General features: G+C 36.2%; 2 protein-coding genes across 5 annotated transcripts in view; both read right to left on the bottom strand.

Moving 5' to 3' along the window:
- LOC123307906 (cap-specific mRNA (nucleoside-2'-O-)-methyltransferase 1) overlaps window positions 1–12803 on the bottom strand; it is a 245095-nt gene extending 232292 nt beyond the window's left edge. For 2 of the 4 annotated variants that reach the window (XM_044890393.1, XM_044890420.1), the window contains exons 1-3: window positions 12655–12778; window positions 12210–12340; window positions 11989–12156 (exon numbers count right to left, since the gene is read on the bottom strand). In XM_044890393.1, the coding sequence (XP_044746328.1) occupies window positions 11989–12156; window positions 12210–12326 (285 nt within the window). In that variant the 5' untranslated portion in view covers window positions 12327–12340; window positions 12655–12778. The other 2 variants (XM_044890410.1, XM_044890400.1) reach the window with 2 other exon arrangements.
- A 5844-nt stretch (window positions 12804–18647) lies between these two features.
- LOC123307987 lies at window positions 18648–20402 on the bottom strand. Its single transcript, XM_044890505.1, has 5 exons — window positions 19969–20402; window positions 19378–19894; window positions 19186–19319; window positions 18929–19130; window positions 18648–18864 (listed from the first exon to the last, which is right to left on the bottom strand). The coding sequence occupies exons 2-5, from the start codon at window positions 19801–19803 to the stop codon at window positions 18814–18816; spliced, it is 813 nt and encodes a 270-aa protein (XP_044746440.1). The 5' UTR covers window positions 19804–19894; window positions 19969–20402; the 3' UTR covers window positions 18648–18813.
- Window positions 20403–21929: the final 1527 nt, after the last annotated feature.

Genomic DNA, 21929 nt, shown 5'->3' with positions numbered 1-21929 from the left:
CTTACATCCCCCCCTTCAAAATGCTTAGTATTGCTTAGTTCAACAAATTAAGCATCAATCATCAAAAGATACAGGAATAAGCTTTGTGACGTGGTTCAGACCGATTGATCGACTTCCGTGTCTTGCTTTGATCTTATACACTGAGTCCGATATTTTATGTTTTATCTCAAACGGACCTATCCTGATTTCATCAATTTTCCTTCTGTTTAGTCTATTTCCGTTTGTCACATAAACCATTTCTCCTACCTCAAAATTGTAATTGATTCTGTGCTTATCGAATCGAGCTTTGTTATTATTGTCATGCATTTTCTTTGTCCTGAGTAGTGCTATTTCCCTCTCTTTTTCTAAATTTCCGATGCTTTTGTTTTTTTCTTTTAATTTAGATGGCAATAAATCTGTAGATTCTCCGTTCAACAAGTAATTAGGAGAAAAACCTGTCACTGTGTGATTTGTTTCATTATATTTTTTTGTGCACTCTTCTGCAATTTTAACCCAAGCCAATTTTTTTTTCTCTTTCATTCAATCTACATCGTATCTTATTTACTAAAGTTTGGTTTAGTCTTTCGTTTAAACCATTTGAGAAAGCAGCATCCCCTGCAGCAAAAATTAATTTTATATCATTTTCTTCCAGATAGTTTTTGAATCCTATAGAGTTCAAAGCAGGATATTGATCAGATAGTAATGTTTCAATTTTATTCTCTTCTCTCTAGTCACTTTTTCCATCAATGCAATGAAGTCTTTAGCATTCTGACTCTTTGAACATAGAATATATGGAAATCTTGTGAAATGGTCTACCATTAAATGCATATATATTTCTTAGTTGATCGTTGTCCGCCGAATCCACCAACTGTATCTAATGACATTATTTGAAAAGGTCTTTCAGCTGGTCCTAGATGAGACATGAATCCATATTTTCTATCGAGTCTTGTTTTATTTTTTATGCATACTTCACAATTCTTGCAAATCATTTTAATATTCTTCGAAAGGTTTGATGCTGTATAAAATGGTCGTTTTTTTTGATTGATTTATTCCAGTATGACAATAATTTTCGTGGGTTTTCTTGATCAATATTTTACTAAAGTCTTCACTCAGTATTATTCTTTTATTTTTAACTCTATTTTTTTACAGTAATTTCATTTTTCATCATAAAATCTTTTTCATTTTCTTTGATTAGTTGATTTTGTTCTTGATCTGTTTTTAGATTCTGCAAAATTATAAAGTTTACTGTTTTTAGATTATCTTCATTATTTTCATAAGATTTATGAACTGGGTTTCTGCTAAGACAGTCTGCTTCTGCATTCTCTCATCCTGGTTTATACATTATCTTGAAATTATTGTATTGTGTATTGTGATAGGTAATGTGTCATGTCACCTAATTCATCATCCGATTTATTCTTCACATTTAAATTTTCCAACGGCTTATGATCTGTTAGAACAGTTAAATAATTATCCATGTTGGCAAAATTTTAAACTTTCTTTGATGGCTAAACATTCTAAAAACAGCGCCTTTTTCTGCTCCTGTGCCTTACTCAATTTTTTTTATAAATAAGCTACTGGTTTTTGTTCACCATTCGACTGTGTTTGTTTCAATACAGGTCCTAGACCTTTAATAGTGGCATCCGTGTGAATAAATATTGGTGCTTTAGGGGTGAATATTGCTAAAGCTGGTTCCGAGCATAAGTGATTTTTAATTTTTTCAAAAGCATCCTGACATTTTGCTGTCCAATCAAATTTTGTTTCTTTTCTAAGTAAATTATGTAAAGGATCTAGTACCATTTGAACATCGGGAATGTATTTATGATGAAAATTTATTCTGCCTAAAAATTGTCTTATTTGTTTTCTGTTACTTGGAATTGGGAAATCTCTTATAGATTTTAAATTGTCTCTGAGAGGTGTTATGGTATTATCTCTTATCACATGTCCCAAATATTTAACCGAATTTGTTGCAAACTTACATTTCGTGAATTTTAGTCAGAATCCCTCATTTTGAATGGCTTCCATGAGGAGTTCTAGATGTCTTATATGTTCGTCGAATGTCTTTGAAAAAATCAATATGTCGTCAATGCAGTTGACAGCAAATTCTGTTAATTTGTATTTTTCCATTATGTTCCGCGAGATACGTTGGAAAATAGCTGGAGCTGTTTTCAATCCAAACGGTAAACAGGTCCATTGGTAGTGACCCTCTTGTGTTGCAAATCCTGTTTTTTGCCTGTCTCGTAGCCTTAATGGGATGGACCAGAGGCTGAATCAACATCTAGTGTCGTGAAAAATTTGCAATCAATTGTTTTCACCATTAAATCTTTTATCAAAGGAAATGATTGGGATTGTGGAACAATTATTTTATTCAAATCTCTAAAGTCTATACATAATCGTCTCCTTTTTCCTTCATCTCTTTCAAATGCTAACGTTACTGGTGTCGCGAAAGGACTGTAAGATTCCTCAATCAAACCATGCTCCAATAATTATGATACTTGTTTTTCAATTTTATCATCTATTGTGCATCTATACGGTCTTTTATAACAATAATTTTCTATTTGCAAATCAATGAATGCTTCATAATTTGTTTGTAATTTTCCAATAACTCATTCATTTGTTTCTTCTGGTTTCCATTCAAGTGTTCAATATCTGCTGTATATCCGTCTGTTTCTATTCCCTCATTAAAATTTACAATTCGTCCAAAATATTATCTATGTCTTGTTTGTGCTCTTCTTCACAATGATCATTATTCTCTTAAATTTGGCTAATATCTTTTTCAGCCTCATTTTTAATACTTCGTATATCATCTTTATCTACCTGGATATTTAAATTCCTATCATCAACCCAAATTTCTGTATGGTATCTAATCCAATTATCATATCATATCCAAAATTCTCATTGTTGAATATAAATGCATTAATATTATCTTCTTTTTCAGAATTTTTGGTTTCAATTTAATTCATCTTTCAGTTTTACCCCTTCCACTAATTGTTTTTATTGTGTTATAAAAATGTTCCTTTTTGTTATTCTTTACCTGTACTAATTTTGAATTTATTACTGTTATACTAGAACCTGGGTCATAAATACATATAGCTTCCAGTACATCGTTTATTAGTACTTCAACTGAAATTAGTGGAGGGAACTCGAGTTCTTTGGATCATGATTATCCACTTCTACTTCTAGTATAGCACCTGTATTCACTGTTTTTCTTCGTTTCTACTTTGTACCAGCAGAGACTTTGAGGATGGTATCTATTATTTTGGGGTGTAAGGGGGAAGGATGCGTTTTATAGCCTCTCTCAAATGCCAACCTCACCTTCTCGCGGTGCACCCTGTTCTTACGGCTCTGGCGACCGAACATGAGCGGTATAACTTTGTTTCCCACAATCACCTAGCCCAAAAATTGGCTTGAGCAGGAAATGGCTCTCTGCGTTGCTTAAGTTACGTCTCAGACCTTGTCGTCTCAGGTTACCAGTGCCACAAGATAATCTAGTCGCAACCGCAACCAAAGTTGTACTGACAGCGTTACCAGTGCAGCTTTAAAACACCTTCTAACGCAGCTCCTACAAAAAGATGGATCAGTCGAACAGGACAAAATTTGTATCCGGAGGTAAAATACCATCCCATTCGGATCTCCGGGGGAGGGTGCCTGAATCATCGAACAACAACCAGTGAAAAGCACATAGCTTTTGCAGCATGGAACGTCAGAACCTTGCTAGACAACCCCAAGGCCGACCGACCAAAGAGGCGTACTGCTCTAATCGATAATGAACTGCAACGAACATCCATTGCAAAAGTTGCCTTAAGCGAGACACGCTTCTCGGGCGAAGGTAGCTTGGTAGAACATGCTCATACTTTTTTCTGGAAGGGCTTGCCAGAAGGCCAAATCAGACAACATGGTGTAGGCTTTGCCATTAGAAACGACCTGGCCGCCAAACTAACCGAAAATCCAGTTGGCATCTCAGAACGTTTAATGACTCTACGCTTTCCTGCAGCAAACAACACGTTTGTGAACATCATTGCAGTATACGCACCCACTTTGAACTCCTCTGACAACTCAAAGGACACTTTCTACGAATCACTCGTTGATACATTGAGTAAAATCCCAAAACGGGAAAGAATTATCCTCCTTGGAGACTTCAACGCCAGAGTGGGCAGATGTCAAGACACAGAACTATGGCCGGGAATAATAGGGAAACACGGCACAGATAGCATTAATTCGAACGGGGAACGTCTGCTGGCTCTTTGTGCAGAACACAATCTTTGTATAACGAACACCTTCTTTATTACGAGACCTAATTCAAGGGGGACCTGGCGCCACCCGCGCTCAGGGCATTGGCATACTCTCGACTATGCGATCGTGAGAAGAAAAGATCTCAAACCCAGAGCAGATCTGGAGTGCTGGACTGATCATAGACTGGTAATCTCGAGAATGAAGATCTCAATGCTCCCAAAATACCAACGCAGGCCAAAGTTACTAAGAGAGCGCCTTCAGATCTCCAAACTACAAAACCCTTTTACAAAGGAAAGCTTCACAGCTGCCGTCAAAGATAGCCTAACACCACCGGATTATGACGACGACATTGAGAGTCATTGGCTTCGCTTCAAATCATCTCTTACAAATTCAGCGAAAGAAATACTGGGCACAGAACGCTCCCGAAAATCCCCAGACTGGTTCGCCGAGAAAGAAACTCATATCGCACCCCTTCTAGAGGCAAAACACAAAGCGATGAAAACAGCAATTAACAAGCCTAGCGATGTTGCAGCCCAAAAATGTTTTAATAACATAAAACGCGAGGTCCGTCAAGAAATTGGAAAAATCAAGGACAGCTGGTGGAAAGAAAAAGCTAGGGAAATACAAGCTTACGCCGATAACCATGATTACAGGCGTTTTTTCGAAGCTATTGAAACTGTTTATGGTCCAAGCAGAAAAGCTAACTTTCCTATAAGAGATACTAATGGAGCTATTCTAACTAATGATAGAAAAATTCTCGAAAGATGGAAGGAGCATTACTCACAGGTCTTGAATCAAAATAACGACTCGGATTTGTCCATTTTAGACCTGCTCCCCGCGTATAGTCCGATGACATCGCTTGATGACGAAATCTCAATGTCGGAAATCATAAGTGCGATTAAAAATATGAAAAATGATAAGTCACCTGGTCTAGACGGCATTCCAGCGGAGATATTCATAGCCTTGGATGAAGACATTGTCAATAGTCTCCTAACACTATTCCGCAAGATCTGGGAACAGGGAGATGTGCCACAAGACTTCAGAGACGCTTTAGTTATCAACCTCTATAAGAACAAAGGCGATACGTCGAATTGCAACAACTACAGGGGCATATCGTTGCTTAGTGTGGCCGGTAAAATTCTCTCGAAGATTATGGCTAATCGTCTGGTTCCACTCTTGGAGAAGCTATTGCCTGAATCCCAGTGCGGCTTTAGACCAAATCGAGGTACGGTGGACCTAATTTTCACACTGCGACAGCTGCAAGAGAAGGCCCGTGAACAACAATCAAGGATCTATACAGCCTACATCGATCTAAGTAAGGCGCTCGATTCGGTGGTCGGAGAGCGCAATGGAAAATCATGGCACGTCTTGGAGTACCCGAAAAATTCTTAGCAGTGTGTGAAAGCCTTCATACCAACAACACCGCTAGAATACAGCATAATGGTTCTACAACCGACCATTTCTCAACCAACTCTGGAATAAAACAAGGCTGCGTATTAGCGCCTTTACTGTTCAATATTTTCGCCATAGCTGTGTCGATGATTGCTGACATGAGTATGCCTGTAAGAGGTGTTGGGATAAGATTCAGATTTGATGGAGGCCTGTTTAACCTGAAGCGCCTCAGAGCAAAAACCAGTTCCAAGTTTATCACTGAACCTCAATATGCAGACGACTGTTCACTTATCGCTAGCAGCTCGGAGGATCAACAGATAATGTTGGACACCTATAAACATATATACGAAGCTTTAGGCCTTAGACTCAATATCGACAAAACCAAAATCCTGGTTATTCCGCCAGAAAGCCTTCCAACAGATATCAGTCTGGAGAATGAAACTCTAGAACAGGTCGAGCAGTTCAAATACTTGGGAAGCTTCATAAATACTAGGGCTAACCTTGACACGGAAATACACAACCGTATCAATTCGGCATCACGGACATTCTAGAAGCTAAAGGATAGAGTGTTTCAAAATCACGACCTCAATCTGAAGACCAAGACAGCTGTTTACAAGGCGGTGGTCCTCCCAACGCTTCTTTACGGAAGCGAAAGCTGGACGCCCTACAGGCGACATATTAAACAGCTTGAACAAACGCAACAACGTCATCTAAGACAGATAATGCACATCAGATGGTTCCACAAAGTTTCGAATGCAGGAGTCTTGCAGCGCGCAAGTTGTACAACAATTGAGACTCAAGTAACGAGGGCCCGACTCAGATGGAGCGGCCACATTCTGAGGATGCAAGACACAAGACTCCCCAAAATAGCTCTATATCGCGAATTCACTGAGGGAGCCCGGAAACCAGGAGGCCAGTACAAGCGGTTTAAGGATACACTACATCAATCCCTAAAATCAGTTAATGCCAATCATAACTGGGAACAACTAGCGTTAGACAGGCCACAGTGGAGGTCTTTGGTACACAGTTATAATGGAGATTTGAGAAGGATACAGCGGCGGCCAGATCTGGTGGGTGACTATCCATGCCCGGAGTGTGGTAGGATATGTAGGTCACGGTTGGGACTCTACAGTCACAGGAGAGCACCCAGTCACAATTAGCCCTGAAAAATTATAAGTCTGTTCGCACCTTTTTTTTTTCTTTTCTTTTTGTTTTGTTCCCTTTTTTCGTCTTTTTGTAGATTCATTCTAGCAATGAATGAATGAATATTATTTTTACCTTTATTCCCACAAATTCTGCAAGGTTGATGAAAATTTCTCACTTGCGATTCTTGTTTATTGCTCTTATTTATAGGGTCAACATTCCTATTACTGTTGTACTTCTTCTTTTCAACTATATTTTCATGACCTCTTAACCCATTGAATAAATCTTCAAAATTTTTCAAATTTTGTCTATCTATTTTCTCTCTCACATATATGGTAATCTAGCCGCGATCAAGTTTATTAATGTTATATTGTCTACATTTTTATTTGTTTCAAGTAATAATCTTTCTTTTTTTAAAGCATAACCTACCAATGAGCCATTCAAATATTTATTGCATAGACTATTGAATTACATCCCTTATCTACGAATGTTTCTGACAAATGTTTTTTCCAAACTTTCCATTCAGAGTTCAATGTGTTTTTCATTAATATTGAGTTGTACCAATCTTTGCCTGCATCGTCCAAGAAAAACCTCAACATCTCAATTTTTCTAATCTTCTGTGATTTATAATCTCCTACATTCGTAAGTATCTAAAATCATCAAAATGATAATGATAAGGTTCTCATCAGTTTGTTTATTTCGTATACATTGTTCATCCTTGTTTTGAACTTCTTCAAGAAGGTATTCTCCAATTGCCATATTACCAGCTTCATCTTTGTATAATCTTAACATATCCTCACTTAAGTTGAAATAAATATTCCCTCTCTGTCCTCTTCTTTGAAGTGTATTTACGACTTTCTTAAATTCTGGTAACTTAGCTAGTTCAGAATGATTTTCCAATGTTTGTAAGTCTCTTGGAATTTGCTATATCTTTTCATCTTCATCAGTTATGGAACTCAGTCTTACGACATTTGATTTTTCATTCTCCGCCGCTACTAATTCAAAATGAAATTTCAGCTTTGCCTTTTGTTTGTCGCATGTACCCAAATTGTCGATTTATAAGAATATGAATTTGATTTATTGAAACAAAAACACAAATTGATTTTCATCTGAAACAATGAACTTTTATTTTTCACAAATTTCAGCAAATTTAGTGAAATTAACAGACCTGAAACAATGAATCGACAATTAAATGCTAATGCTTCACCATCTCCTTGAATACACTTCTGAATCAATTAATATTTTAGACATTCAACAATTCAAAAAACTTCAAATTGAAAATTAATGTCAAAATTAAATTATCATGGTTATCCAGTCATGTCACAAGCTTACATGTACAATCCATAGATCCTATTGGATCTATTGGTCTATTGTGGGTTATTTTCCAGTCTGTGAGAACCGTGCGATCCCAGTATAGCTTGTGATGTTCATTTTCCAATACAGCATCCGGATGGTAATTGTAATAAGGAACCTTTTTCGAACTTAGAAGTTGGTGTTTCAGTGCCAATTCTTGGTGAAGAATCTTGGCAACGGCATCATGTCTATTTTTGTACTCCGTGCCCGCGAACTTCTGACAACCCCCGGATGATGTGCTGTATAGTTTCATGTGTCGCACAGCCATAACGACAGCTGTCATCCGCCACTGAGGCATCCTTGGCGATATATTTCATGTAGTTCCTTGTTGGAATCACCTGATCCTGGATGGCGAGCATGAAGCCCTCTGTCACAGGAAACAACCTTCCGGAAGTCAACCAGTAGTTCTACGCAGATATGTCGACGTAATCATGGTTGACCTCGTTCTTGTGCCTTCCATGCAAAGATTTGCCAATCAGTTTGTGCATTTTACTTTCTGCAGAGTGTTCGACAGTTTCCAAGTGGTCCTGCTGTAGCTTTAACGGTGTAGAAGTATCAGCAACACAAACTACTTGATGGAGTTCTGATGAAGTAGCCTTGCTCAGAAAATATTTTAGATTATTCGATTATAATATATGACTTTAGCCTTGCGACTTTCACACTCCTCTCCAGAGGAAAATTCACTTATCCCAGATATCTCAGATATCAAAAGGATTAAGCTCTGTTGGAGCCCTTTCCAGGTTTTCGGGCTCGTGGTGGTGGTCGGGTCCGGGTCGCTCCTCGGCTCCCTGTTGTAGGTTGGATTCCTGCTTATTATTATTATTATTACAGGGCATTGTCGCCTTAGGAAGTAAGAAGTACCTAATGAAAATGGGTCTATCAGGAACTGACCAGTGTAGTTTCTTCAGGGAGGAGGATTGAACTCCAGATCACCTGGTACACAGAATGCCATTGCCATCCCAGATACTGGAGTTCAATAGACGGCACAATAGATCTTACGGTCGCAGTGCAACGCAACTTGTAGTCAATCAATAGTCTTACTAAAATTATATGTTTCATAAACATACTGATGAGGTTTAATCAAAATCTGAGAGCTTAACATTCTGTTTCATCCCAGCAGTTATTGTACGAAGAATTGGGTTTTCAATTAGGACAATTTCATTATAACCGGATATATGGCTTTTCCTAACTTAACAAGTGAAGAAAACTATGAAATATTTAAATGCGATCTATTAGGTATATCTGATAAAATTTAATGACGACATGATTCAACTTATAGCAACAAGGGTAAGTTGACGTTTATTCATCCAGTGGAATAAAAATTTTTTAATCCACAAGTGAATAAAATGACATGTGCATAAGCGGATAAAGCGATACCTTCCATGTTATTTCATAAATCCGATAATTCTCTGGGAAGTGTTACCGTTCGATTTCTAATTAAAATGGAATAAAATTCTGTATACAACACGTGAGCTAATAATATGATTATAAATGTTTATTCATTCGATATATAATGACAATATTAGTTAAAGGAACAGCATAGGGTCACTTCAATCGGACCTGCTATTGCTCATCAGCTTGTCAAATGTGGGTTACTACTTTTAACTCCTATTGAAAACAACAGTCCAAGCCGCTAGGTTCTATTCACTTAAAAAGATTGTTGCTTAGATCTTTTAGCAATTTTGTTAGAACTCAACATATAAGCTAAAAATCGATTGAATGCCTTCACTACTACCCTTGAGTATTCACCCCCCTTGATTATTCATTGAATACTGAAACCTACTACAAAATTTGAGCATTTTTGAAGTTGTCTTCAGTTCTAACCCAGAAAACCTACAATTGTGGATTAGACCCATTCACCTCCAAGGCGGCGATTTGAAATTCATTATTCTAAATGCGTCTTTCAGACATTGCCTACTTGTTGGAGCATGCCTTGAAATACCAAAATCTAGTTAAACCAGAAAATCGTTTTTATTTTTGCAGATACGACTTCCTGTCTTAGCAGGGCAGTATTATCCTGTTCAAGGGAAATAGTGACTTCATTAATCACTTCGACTATTCGAAGTGATTAATGAATATTAATTAATTAAATATTTATTAATTAAATATTTTAAGAAAACGTGTTGAAAAGGTGAAAGTACATTGAATTTGGTGGAAAATTTGACTAGCCTATTACACAAAATTTTTTCTAAGACCTTAGAGAAGGAGGTTAGGATGCTGATGGGTAACGATAGATACCAAAATCATCCCACTTACCTTTTTTTAAAAATTGATTTGACAAAAGCTACTTTTATTGGTCAGGAAATATAGCCTCTTTGAAGGACCTGTTTATGATGAAATGGAGTGGCTCAACAATTAAATCAATAGAAAGATTGATGATTTTTATGGATTTATATCCATAGGAAGTCTTGTTCTTGAGAGATCTGACAACTTACAACATCTCATCATGAGTGACATCAAACATAAAGAAAGACTGGTCAATTCGATTCATGACATTGTATGAAGAGGAATGTGTTAACTGAGCCGTTAGTTGGGATGTAATATCAGCAAAGTAATTGTTAAATGAATTTGGGAGAAGAGATGGATCAGTATGACTGAGTAACAACTTTTCAGTACTTTGACGATTTGTTAGGGACATTCCAAGATGATTTGGAAATATTGTCATAGTTGGAGATAAGTAATGTAATATTTCTTTTTTTGTGTTTTAGAGTGAATAATCATATTTTTTTTTATATTTGAGTACAGGGAACAGTATTCAGTTTTGGAGAATTTGATTATATGTAGTTTGTTAAGAAGGTACTTGATTTGACTTGATCCATTAGGCAGTTTGAACTTATTGCTTGTGGGAGATGAACGAACATTAACCTTTGGGAAACAAAGTTCAAAGGTCTTGGAGTAGGTAATGATAGTGAAAGGTATTCCATAGAGAACTGGAATCACCTGAAATCAAGTAGATGTCACTACATGTGACCAATGATAGTTCATACAAGAAAGCTCTTATAGATCCATCATTAATGATTCTCTTCGTGAAAGTTGATCAGAAATATGGCACTCTAACACTTGAGTTTGACCAACAAGTGAAGTGAATGCATTATCTAGACACGAGCTTGAACACTCAACCTGAACATCATAATTTTGAGTTGAAGTTGTTAACAGTGAAAGGATATTTCTAATATTTTAATTTCTAATATTAGTATCTGAGCTGTTTCAGAACCAAAGTTCACGCCATTATGAACAACTAAATAATAATCGTTACTTTCAATGTATTGTACAAATAACAGTAAGTACAAGGTGAAATGATTCTTTTGTAGTATCTGATTAATTTAAGGTCAGCTAAAAATTACTAGTTCTACTCAATAGTTTACTACTATTGCTTATACAGGGGTCTGGAAAATGTGGGAAATCTCTCAGATTCAGATAGAACATAAAAAATGAAGATGACAAGTTCCCATAATTTTTTTTCCTAGCGGCCCTCCCTACAAAAATACGACCTCCTAAATGACGCCACTGGAAATCCATTTTAGTGGAATAAGTCCCCTGTATATAGGGCATTCCAAGGAATTGTCAAAATCATTGGTTGCCTTCAGTAGGCAGGCTTTCTTTCACAAATCGGTGCTTATAGAGAATTCCATTGGTGGAACTAGTGCTGCACTAGCTTATGGAGCATCAAATCTATATTAGGATATTTTGAAATCATTGCTCTGTTGTTATAATATGTACTCAGTATGAAATAATATTGAATCCATTGGCAAAACTAACTTTAGATCTTTTGGAATTATTGTATTGACATCTGTACGTCCCTTTACTAGCCTACAGTAGCCATATAAGTATAGTAACCAATGATTTTGACAATTTGTTAGAAAGCCGATATTTTACCAAAAAAACATATACCTTTGCATGGGATATACTATCATATATTTCTTTGTCACAGAAGTCATAAACATTTGACTGTATGCATTCTGGATTGCCAACTTTCAGGTAGGATTGTAGTTTCTCAAAAGTACTTTCAAGTAAATGTTTATTTTCAAGCCATTCAACGGATTCTTGAACACTGTTAGCCTACAAAATGAAACATATAACTAGAAAATTCAATAAATCATTGACTATATTACATCTGATGATGAATCCCAAATTTCAATTAAACCACTTCTAAGTCCTGTCACCTTACTTTTAGGTCTGAAAAATTTACTTTGCTTCCCTTCGGCAGGACTTTCAGAAGAGAAGGCCATATTTCTGAAAAAACCTGTTCAAGTCTTCTTTATTGCCCACCTCTGATTTTTTTTTAAATTTAGTATTGTACGAGAAATCGATTAATACATATCTCAACTTCAGAAGACTCACAGTTTAGGGGACATGATATTTTAAAGTTCTTATGAAAATTCATCAAGTTCAATTAAATCTGCAGACTCTACCAATCTGTAGTTTTATGAAGATGAATAGGGGAGAATATTAACAAAGATTTTAACTCATTACTTGAGGAAGGAGTCCCTCCTAGATAATTTGCAAAATTTCTGCAAACCTATAATAGGTTTCAAAAAACTTATGCTAAATAACTGCCTGATGGATTTGGAATGGTTATTTGGAATATGAAATTTGATTGAAACACAATTCTCTTTGAAATCACTCAAGATTATGTTTTTCCTTTGGAATTACGTTTTTTCTTCGTAAGAAATAATCTTTGGAGCACCTTTGTCAGACGTTTGTTGTTATTGGACGTCAGTGCCATAGAAATATAAAACGTGCAGTACAGTATCTATGGTGCAGTAAACAGCATAGACCATAGATCCATATATCTATTATTACCGCATGACGTTAAGGATGCTTCTCTCTAATACTCTATTATTAGAGAGCTCTAATGCACAGAACAGACCCATCTTGACTTACTTTATGCTCTAATGATAGAGAGTTGAAGTGTGCACAATACGTTAGCCTGAACGTAAACGTTAACGTGAGAAATAACGTCAGATATAACGTTTACGTGTTGTGATGAAATTTGAGTTGAAGTGCTGCCGTCATGAAACGTCAGACGTTAAACATAACCTATCAATTTGATTTTGCTTTCGTTTCGCGTGAACTCTCTTTTATCTAATATTGAGCTCCGACAGCTGAAATAACATTTGGAATATTGATGTTCTAATGATTTATATGCCTAATAAAGAGAATTTTCAGCTTGGAAGTATTTTATTATCAATGATATGCTCAAGTGTTAGAGACATCAGAATTGCAGTGTAGTTTCAGCCATTTCCTTATGTACTGAATGTAATCTGATAACACAGTAATTTAACTTAATCCTTTTGATAACTTTCAAATCACTGCTGATTTCCTAGAATTTTCGTTCATTATGAGAAAATACACAGGAAATGTAAACAATGACAGTTTGAGGTTATCGAGAATTGCATTTAACAATCAAAATTCGGCCATTCGCAAGTCATCGGTGCTACTCGTTTAACGTTGGGTTAACGTACGTCGATGTTTAAGGTATACGTGGGTGACCGCTAGTTTACGTAGGCCGTAAAGCTGACGCTAACGTTAACGTTAAAAACGGACGAATGGGCATGCGTAGATGTCAATTATAACGTTAACGTTTACGTTCATGGCTGCACTTCAACTCTCTCATAGAGAGTTGTCACGTTAACGTGACAAATAACGTCAAATATAACGTTTACGTGTTGTAATGAAATTTGAGTTGAAGTGCTGCCATCATGCAACGTCAGACGTTAAACATAACCTATCAATTTGATTTTGCTTTCGTTTCGCGTATGGAGGGTAGAGAGAAGGAGAACAAACTAGTGTAACGAAATGTGTCCGCAAGAAACCGTAAATAGGCCAGGTGGCGCTGTGAAGCAATAAAGGAGATAAGGATAGAAGATGTATTGACAGAGATGCACAGTGTTCGCGCCTTTTTTAAATAGAAGAATCATGACATTATTATACAAATTTCATTGATTCGTTCATGGTTCATGATTCAACTGCAGTGATTGTCAACAAAGACAATGACGATATTGGAGATCAATGTTAATTAATAAGAAACGAATAATATATAACCCGTTTCCACGAAGCTTGATCAATATTGAGGCGGATATTTTCAATCCATAGGAAGTTTATCATAGAATTCAGAATATCATTCTTGCAGCAAATAATGTACGTTTATGTATATTTAAGGATTATGAATTGCGACATCGTCCATATATATATATATATATATATATATATATATATATATATATATATATATATATATATATATATATATATATATATATATATATATATATATATATATATATATATATATATGGACGATGTCGCAATTCATAATCCTTAAATATACATAAACGTACATTATTTGCTGCAAGAATGATATTCTGAATTCTATGATAAACTTCCTATGGATTGAAAATATCCGCCTCAATATTGATATATATATATATATATATATATATATATATATATATATATATATATATATATATATATATATATACATATATATATATATATATATATATATATATATATATATATATATATATATATATATATATATGGACGATGTCGCAATTCATAATCCTTAAATATACATAAACGTACATTATTTGCTGCAAGAATGATATTCTGAATTCTATGATAAACTTCCTATGGATTGAAAATATCCGCCTCAATATTGATCAAGCTTCGTGGAAATATATATATATATATATATATATATATATATATATATATACATATATATATATATATACATATATATATATATATATATACATATATATATATATATACATATATATATATATATATATATATATATATATACGCAGGGGGGCTTCGGCCTTCGGGGAGTGACGTCCCCGCGTACCTGAGTCAACCGGTGTTAAGGGTTAGCACCCCTTCCACCGTGAAACCCTTTCGCTTACGACAAAATTAACGAAGCCTCGGATACCGCCCCCAGCGTCGAGGTTGCGCTGAGGGGAAGATTGATACAACCCCTAGCAGATGTAGGTGAAGCAAGTGGCGCCTCTTTGCGAAACGGAACCACAAGGCCAAGTACGTCGAGGACATCCACACAGGGTAACAGCTTGGATGTGTCGAGTAGAGGTTCAATAGAGCCTACACAAAACAATCCCGCTTCAACCCGTGCACGTAGGCAGCATTGGACTAGAACAATGAACTTAAGTCTCATCAATGCATATTACAAAGTTACCGAAGGAGAAACACAGACAAAAAAGTACGCGGAGAAACTGGTGGAACTCTGGACAGAAAACTACCCAGACAAAATATTTACCGGCAAACATTTGGTCGCACAGGTCAAGAACATAAAGACGAGAAAGCTTCTCTCCCCAGACGAACTCGAGATGATAAAGGCGGAATCGATCAGAAAATCACCAGTCAAAGCAATCAACAACATAAGAAGGAGCATCCACCGAAGAAGCCTGAACCTACAACAAGACAGCTCACAACAACAACAAAACAGCTCACAACAACAGCAAGAAAGTAACACACAACAGGAAGGAACCAATATACAATCACAGCACGAACGAATCGAAGATGATGAGACAACCCTGGAGATACTCACTATGTTCCAGGCAGCTGACCTTGAATGGAATGGAGTTGAGATAACTAGACGACCCAGAATAACCAAACTGACCAACAGTAAAGATACCACCACAATGATGAAAGCCATTGATGAAGCCCTTGACAGAACATTCAGCAACTCGACTAACTTGGAAGACTTGTGCCACAAGGTATACTGTGCAGCCACCGTAGCCAACATGATCCAACCAACGAAGACGACGAACCCCAAAATAACGCACCAACAACGAAACAACAAGCCCCCATGGGAGGAGAGAATCGAAAAAAAGATCACGAACATCCGACGAGAGATAGGAGTCATACACAGCTACCTGAGCACCACGAAACCATCCAAAAAACTTGAGAAGAAAGTACAGAAGTACGCAGATAGGAGAAAACTGAAGAAAAGTGATGACAAATACCACCAACACCTGAAAGTACACATGGAGACCATGAAGCAGAAGATCGCAGCTTTGGGGAGCCGAATGCGAAGATACCATAAGAGAACTCAGAGACACCGGGAAAATAACCTTTTCACGAATAACCAGAAAGAGTTCTTCAGGAGCCTCGATGAACAACAAAAACATCCCGAAGATATCCCTGCGAAACCAACAGAGATGCAAGAGTACTGGTCGAATATATGGTCACGAAGCGAAGTGCACAATAAGGATGCACCGTGGATAAAAACTCTAATCGAAGAACAAACTGATCTAGAAGAAATGGCACCAATAACAATAACTACAGAAGACGTCAATAACACTATCCGCAGAATGAAAAACTGGACCACCCCGGGCGTTGACAACATACATAACTATTGGTGGAAGTCCCTCAAGTCAACACATAAAGTGTTGGCCAGACTTTTTCAAGAGTCGCTGCAAAGTCCGGAGAGCATCCCAAAATATTTCACCCAAGGTGCGACCTGCATGCTTCCCAAAACAGAAAAATTGTCTGACCCCAAGAACTACAGACCAATCACGTGTCTTCCATCAGCGTACAAGATTTTAACATCTACAATAGGTTTCAAAATAGTCACACACTTAAAGAACAACAAACTACTAATTCATGGCAGATTCTATGCCAGCCTGCAACAGGAAGAAGTGGACAGAACAAAATCACATACTTACCTCATGCAAGGCTATTTATACCCACAAACCGAAGGAACATTAATGGCGATTCAAGACCAGGTAGTGCCAACTAGAGTGTACGCGAAACACATAATGAAATTGCAGGTTGAAACAACTAAATGCCGCCTCTGCAACATTGCTGAAGAAACAATTCAGCATCTCTCTTCAGGATGCTCACAAATAGCTGGTACAAAATACCTGGCCCGGCATAACGATATGGGGAAGGTAGTGCACCAACTTATATGTCTCCGAGAAGAACTACTACCGCACTTCACCCCTCACCACTTGTATAGCCCACAGGCGGTACTAGAGAATGACCAAACGAAGATCTACTGGGATCTGACCGTGGTGACTGACAGGGGTGCGGAACACAACAGGCCAGACATGGTGGTGTGGAATAAGACCAAGAAAACCGCACATATCATCGATTTTTCGGTGCCCCTGGATAACAACTTGTCGAAGGCATATGGGGAGAAGATCACCAAATATAACGTCCTCGCTCGTCAGATCAGAGACATGTGGAAGTTGAAGTCGGTCACAATACTTCCCTTGATCATAAGCGCCAATGGGCTGGTCCACCGAAAAAGTTCCGCACATATAGAAGAACTTGACCTGCCTCCAAACACCATAGCATGGATGCAGAAGGCCGTAATACTGGGAACGGTTGGCATAATCCGACAGGTTATATATCCTTATTAGTAACTAGCAAGGTTGCCCTTGGCTCACGGGTCCGGGTAACCTGGTGAATCCCACAACTGTGTGAAATTTAAAAAAAAAAAAAAAATAAAAAAAAAAAATATATATATATATATATATACAGATCTGCGATATATATATATATATATATATATATATATATATATATATATATATATATATATATATATATATATATATATATTATATATATATATATATATATTAAGTAAAGAATGAAAGTGGATTGTTAATACAGATGATTATTCTAAGTTGTGTAGTTTCCGTCTTCAACTCAGTTATGTATCGTGCGAAAAAAAATCGTTATATCTTATCCGAGAATCATATCCATCTCATTAAAATTTGAAGAACATAAATTGTTAATTAAATGCATATTTATTTAGTTGAATCTGCTTTAGCAAATGGCTCTTTTCACTGTTTTTCTATCAATAAAATAAGTGCGAATCAAGATTCGCAAGCAATTGTATGGAGGTTTGTAATAAAAAAGGTTTAATTAGTAAGGAGAGGAATTTAGAACAAAATTGAAAAGAAATATTTATTTATTCTCAAAACCAACATGCATACACATTAAGTCAGCAATTTTGCATTTTTTTTATGCATCTTCATTTTTGCCCTACTGGCTTCATGGTTTTTATTATCTGACCTGGCCAAAAACCTGGCACGCATAACTATATAGAAATCTATAATTTTTTTTTGTCAGCTCTACTTTGTGCGACTCATATCCATCTAGCTGCACTCTTTGCTTCTTGATTTCCTCTATGAGATCAATATTGAGGGTCATTTCAGCCACAGTTTTTAGAATCCACTTTTCTAACTGCTTTGTTAGCAGAAATAAATCCAAACTGGAATGAAACAACCCTCCGTATTTTTCCATTTTTCCGAGAATTTCATTCCTGCCAACATCCTATTTTCTGGAATTATTCGTTAATATATTTATGTGTTGCCCTTCAAAATGTGAAAGCCAACTAAAAATGCTACCTGCATTGCCCTACATCTTTTCAGATACCACAGTTATCAAAAGAAGACACGATAATTCAAATTCAAAATTTCTATTTCAGACTTTACATGAATAATATCAAGCTGGGAAAACCTACATTGTACATGAAATAATATAAGTATAAACAACTGTTACTACTAAAACTACTACTACTACTAGTATAAGACATTATTCAATTAAAAAAAAAACAATTTAATGATTTCATGTTATGCTATGATGAACAATGAATTATGAATAACACATTCTATGGGATCTCTATAAATTTAACTAATATCTGCCATCACTCAGAGAGCTAGCCAATATCTTCTAGCTGCAGAATACTGTGGTTTCATCTTCTCCAAGCTGGGAACACCCACACTGCAATGTTACAATAATTGATAGAGACCCTGTAGTAAAGAAGTAAATATGATCTAATACTCACTTTTTTCTGTAAACGATTACATTGTTTCAGCGTACTACCCTTCTTACGCTTAAATATAATCCATTTTTCCTGGACACTATTGCCACCCTTTCTATCATTGAGTTTCTTTCGGAGGACTCGACATGATTGACATTGAAGATTTTGTTGCATTCTTTTATACATTCCATGTCCAACAATAACTCCTTGACATCCTTTCGAAAAACTGAAAATGTTGCAATATATGAAAATCATGCTATTGGCTGCATTTAATCAATTACCTTTGATTCTCAAATTGGGTGCCAACACACAATGGCCACTTCTCCACACTTTTCAGATATGCATAAACATCCTCAGGCAGTGACGAGACAATTTGGTCATCTACATGTAGTCTTTCCTTATTGGGAAAGATAACCTGTTAACAAAATCATATGAATATGGTTAATGAATGACAATGAATTAAGTAGTCTCACCAAAACTGTTAAATCATCTCTAACCATTATGTGGTTTTTAATGAGACGAGTCTCTGGATCCAACCTAATGTATTCTATTCCATCAGGCTTTGGTAGGTAAGCCCAATGCTGGGGCAAGAATTGCTGATATTTGTCCAACAAATATTGCAATGGTTTTTCTGATTGTTGTACACAGTAATTATGTTCTATGGGAGCTTCTGATTCTTGCTGTGAGTGCTGATTCACAATTTCTTCTTGATGTTGTATTATTTCTGGTTGTTGATGTACAAGCTTTTGTTTGTCTTGCAACATTTGCTCTTTCGCAAGATGTTCACCAGCATAACTGTGGAACTGATGCTGAATTGTTGGCAACGCTTCTGGTTTGAGTGTTTTCCTATGTAATTCATGTAAATGGACAACATCCTTAATAACAATTTTGTTGTACATGTTCGCTCTTGAAATGCAACTGGCAAACTAAATCATGAGGTTTCAAAGTAATCTCTAAAGCTTTTGACCAACTTTCTATCCTCCCAGGAGTCTGTTGAGACAGAAAAATAATTATAGGTAATTAATTACAAATAATAACAATAATAGAAATTTCATTCTACTCACATTCGCTTTGAAAAATGATAATTTGCCCTGAGGAAGACACGTTTCAAAACTGGACCAACTGGACAACTCTTCACCATACATAACTTAGACATTTCGAAGGTAATATAATTTGAATGCTCTTGTTTCAATACTAAAATTCAACTCCCTACTAAATACTATATCTCAATACTCAATAAATTAAAATTCTAAATCAAACCATCCAACTTCCACGAGGGTTAATTCAAAATATTTACAAAACGACCGTCGTTGTCATGGATATCGCTTGAAATCATTGAATTTCTTTCGTTCTTCACATTTAAAATCGAATAAACTTCAATGTTGTTCAGTGGTTCATTTCTATTGCTTGCCAGCGCCACCTGGCCTATTTACGGTTTTTTGCGGACACTTTTTGGCCCAAAAAGCCTCGAAGTTTGTTCTCCTTCTCTCTACCCTCCATAGTTTCGCGTGAACTCTCTTTTATCTCTACTCTAACGATTTGTCAAAATCAGCTGACCGTTCGTTGCCGTGGGGCACACAAAGCTTTCTATTATCACTGTAAAGAGGCATTTCTGAGAAAGTTATGGTCTAATCACTCTAATTTAACGTCAGAAAGAACATTTTTTTCCAAAAACATGCACAAAATTCAATACTCGACATTAAAGCTGCATTCACAATCAATTCGCGGGCCGAAGTGCACTTCGGCACGAAATCAGAGATATAGAAGGGTCAGTTTGAGGCTATCGAGAATTGCATTTAACAATCAAAATTCGGCCATTCGCAAGTCATCGGTGCTACTCGTTTAACGTTCGGTTAACGTACGTCGATGTTTAAGGTATACGTGGGAGACCGCTAGTTTACGTAGGCCATAAAGCTGACGCTAATGTTAACGTTAAAAACGGACGAATGAGCATGCGTAGATGTCAATTATAACGTTAACGTTTACGTTCATGGCTGCACTTCAACTGATAACACGCGTTCTAGACTACGACAAAAAAAGAAGCCAAATCGTTGGGAGGAATCCACTTGTACGCATGTGCGAATTAGAAGTTCGAAAATGACAATCAAAAGATATTGGTTAGTTTGATTTCATCTTATTTGACGTTGAATGAATTCGAATGATGATTTATTTCAAATTCTTGTACAAATTTTGAGAAGAATTTTATATGAGGCGAAAGTTAATGAATATTTAATTCATCGACAACGTATCCGTTTTTTTCAACTTTCAGATAAAACAACGAAAAGAGATCAAACCAAATAAGTGCATAAAAACTATTCACCCAATATTATTATGAATTGTGAAATAATAAGTGCCGAATAGGAATGGTATTATCCATACTCAGTAAATTCAAGAGTGACATAATAACAAGTTCGTTTTATATTACTGTTCCATACCAGTTTCAATATTGCGTGTACGTGTGAACATCATACTTATCTCACCTCCTGAATTTCCCTCTTGTAAATCTACTCAATACTCAATAAAACATATTTTTATTTTTTATTCAATGTAACATGTAGATTTATTTTATATAAAAGTACAGGGTGCTCATTAAAAGAGCCATGTTTCGATAGAAGCATTACAATCATCAATTTGGCAATATGAATATTTAGAAGATGAGAATCTGGTAGATATTAGCACGGCCGTGATATTAGTAACTACAGTTGAGCTTTATAGATATAGATGTCGATTTAGATGTTTCACTATTTCAGTGCTGAAAAAAATAATCATAAATTGAACTAGAATTTACCTCAACTGCCAACTGAATTTCAAGACAAACTTATCTAGATACAATGGAGTTAGGTTGAACGATTTTTCTTTGCGAGAGTTTTCTGCTAAATCCAATTGACGATTTAGAAATACAATTTCATAATTTTCATACTTCCAAATGAATGCTTTTTCTCATCTGTAAAACTTGTTCCATGAGCTTAATCATATTTATGTCTCTTGATATTTCAGTATCAAGAATACCTATATCATAACATGG

This window comes from Coccinella septempunctata, chromosome 1, assembly GCF_907165205.1.
Source record: "Coccinella septempunctata chromosome 1, icCocSept1.1, whole genome shotgun sequence".
In the NCBI taxonomy this organism is placed as follows: Eukaryota; Metazoa; Arthropoda; class Insecta; order Coleoptera; family Coccinellidae; genus Coccinella; species Coccinella septempunctata.
Note: the sequence above shows the minus strand (reverse complement) of the source record. Positions and strands in the feature narration are given on the sequence as shown.

Bases quoted from the DNA above. Each gene is read 5' to 3' on its own strand.
- LOC123307987 (XM_044890505.1), bottom strand. From the start codon at position 19,803: ATGTACAACAAAATTGTTATTAAGGATGTTGTCCATTTACATGAATTA. The intron at 19,131-19,185 runs GTAATTGATTAA...CAACATTTTCAG, and splicing joins ACCCAATTTGAGAATCAAAG to TTTTTCGAAAGGATGTCAAG. The intron at 18,865-18,928 runs GTGAGTATTAGA...GTAACATTGCAG, and splicing joins GTAATCGTTTACAGAAAAAA to TGTGGGTGTTCCCAGCTTGG.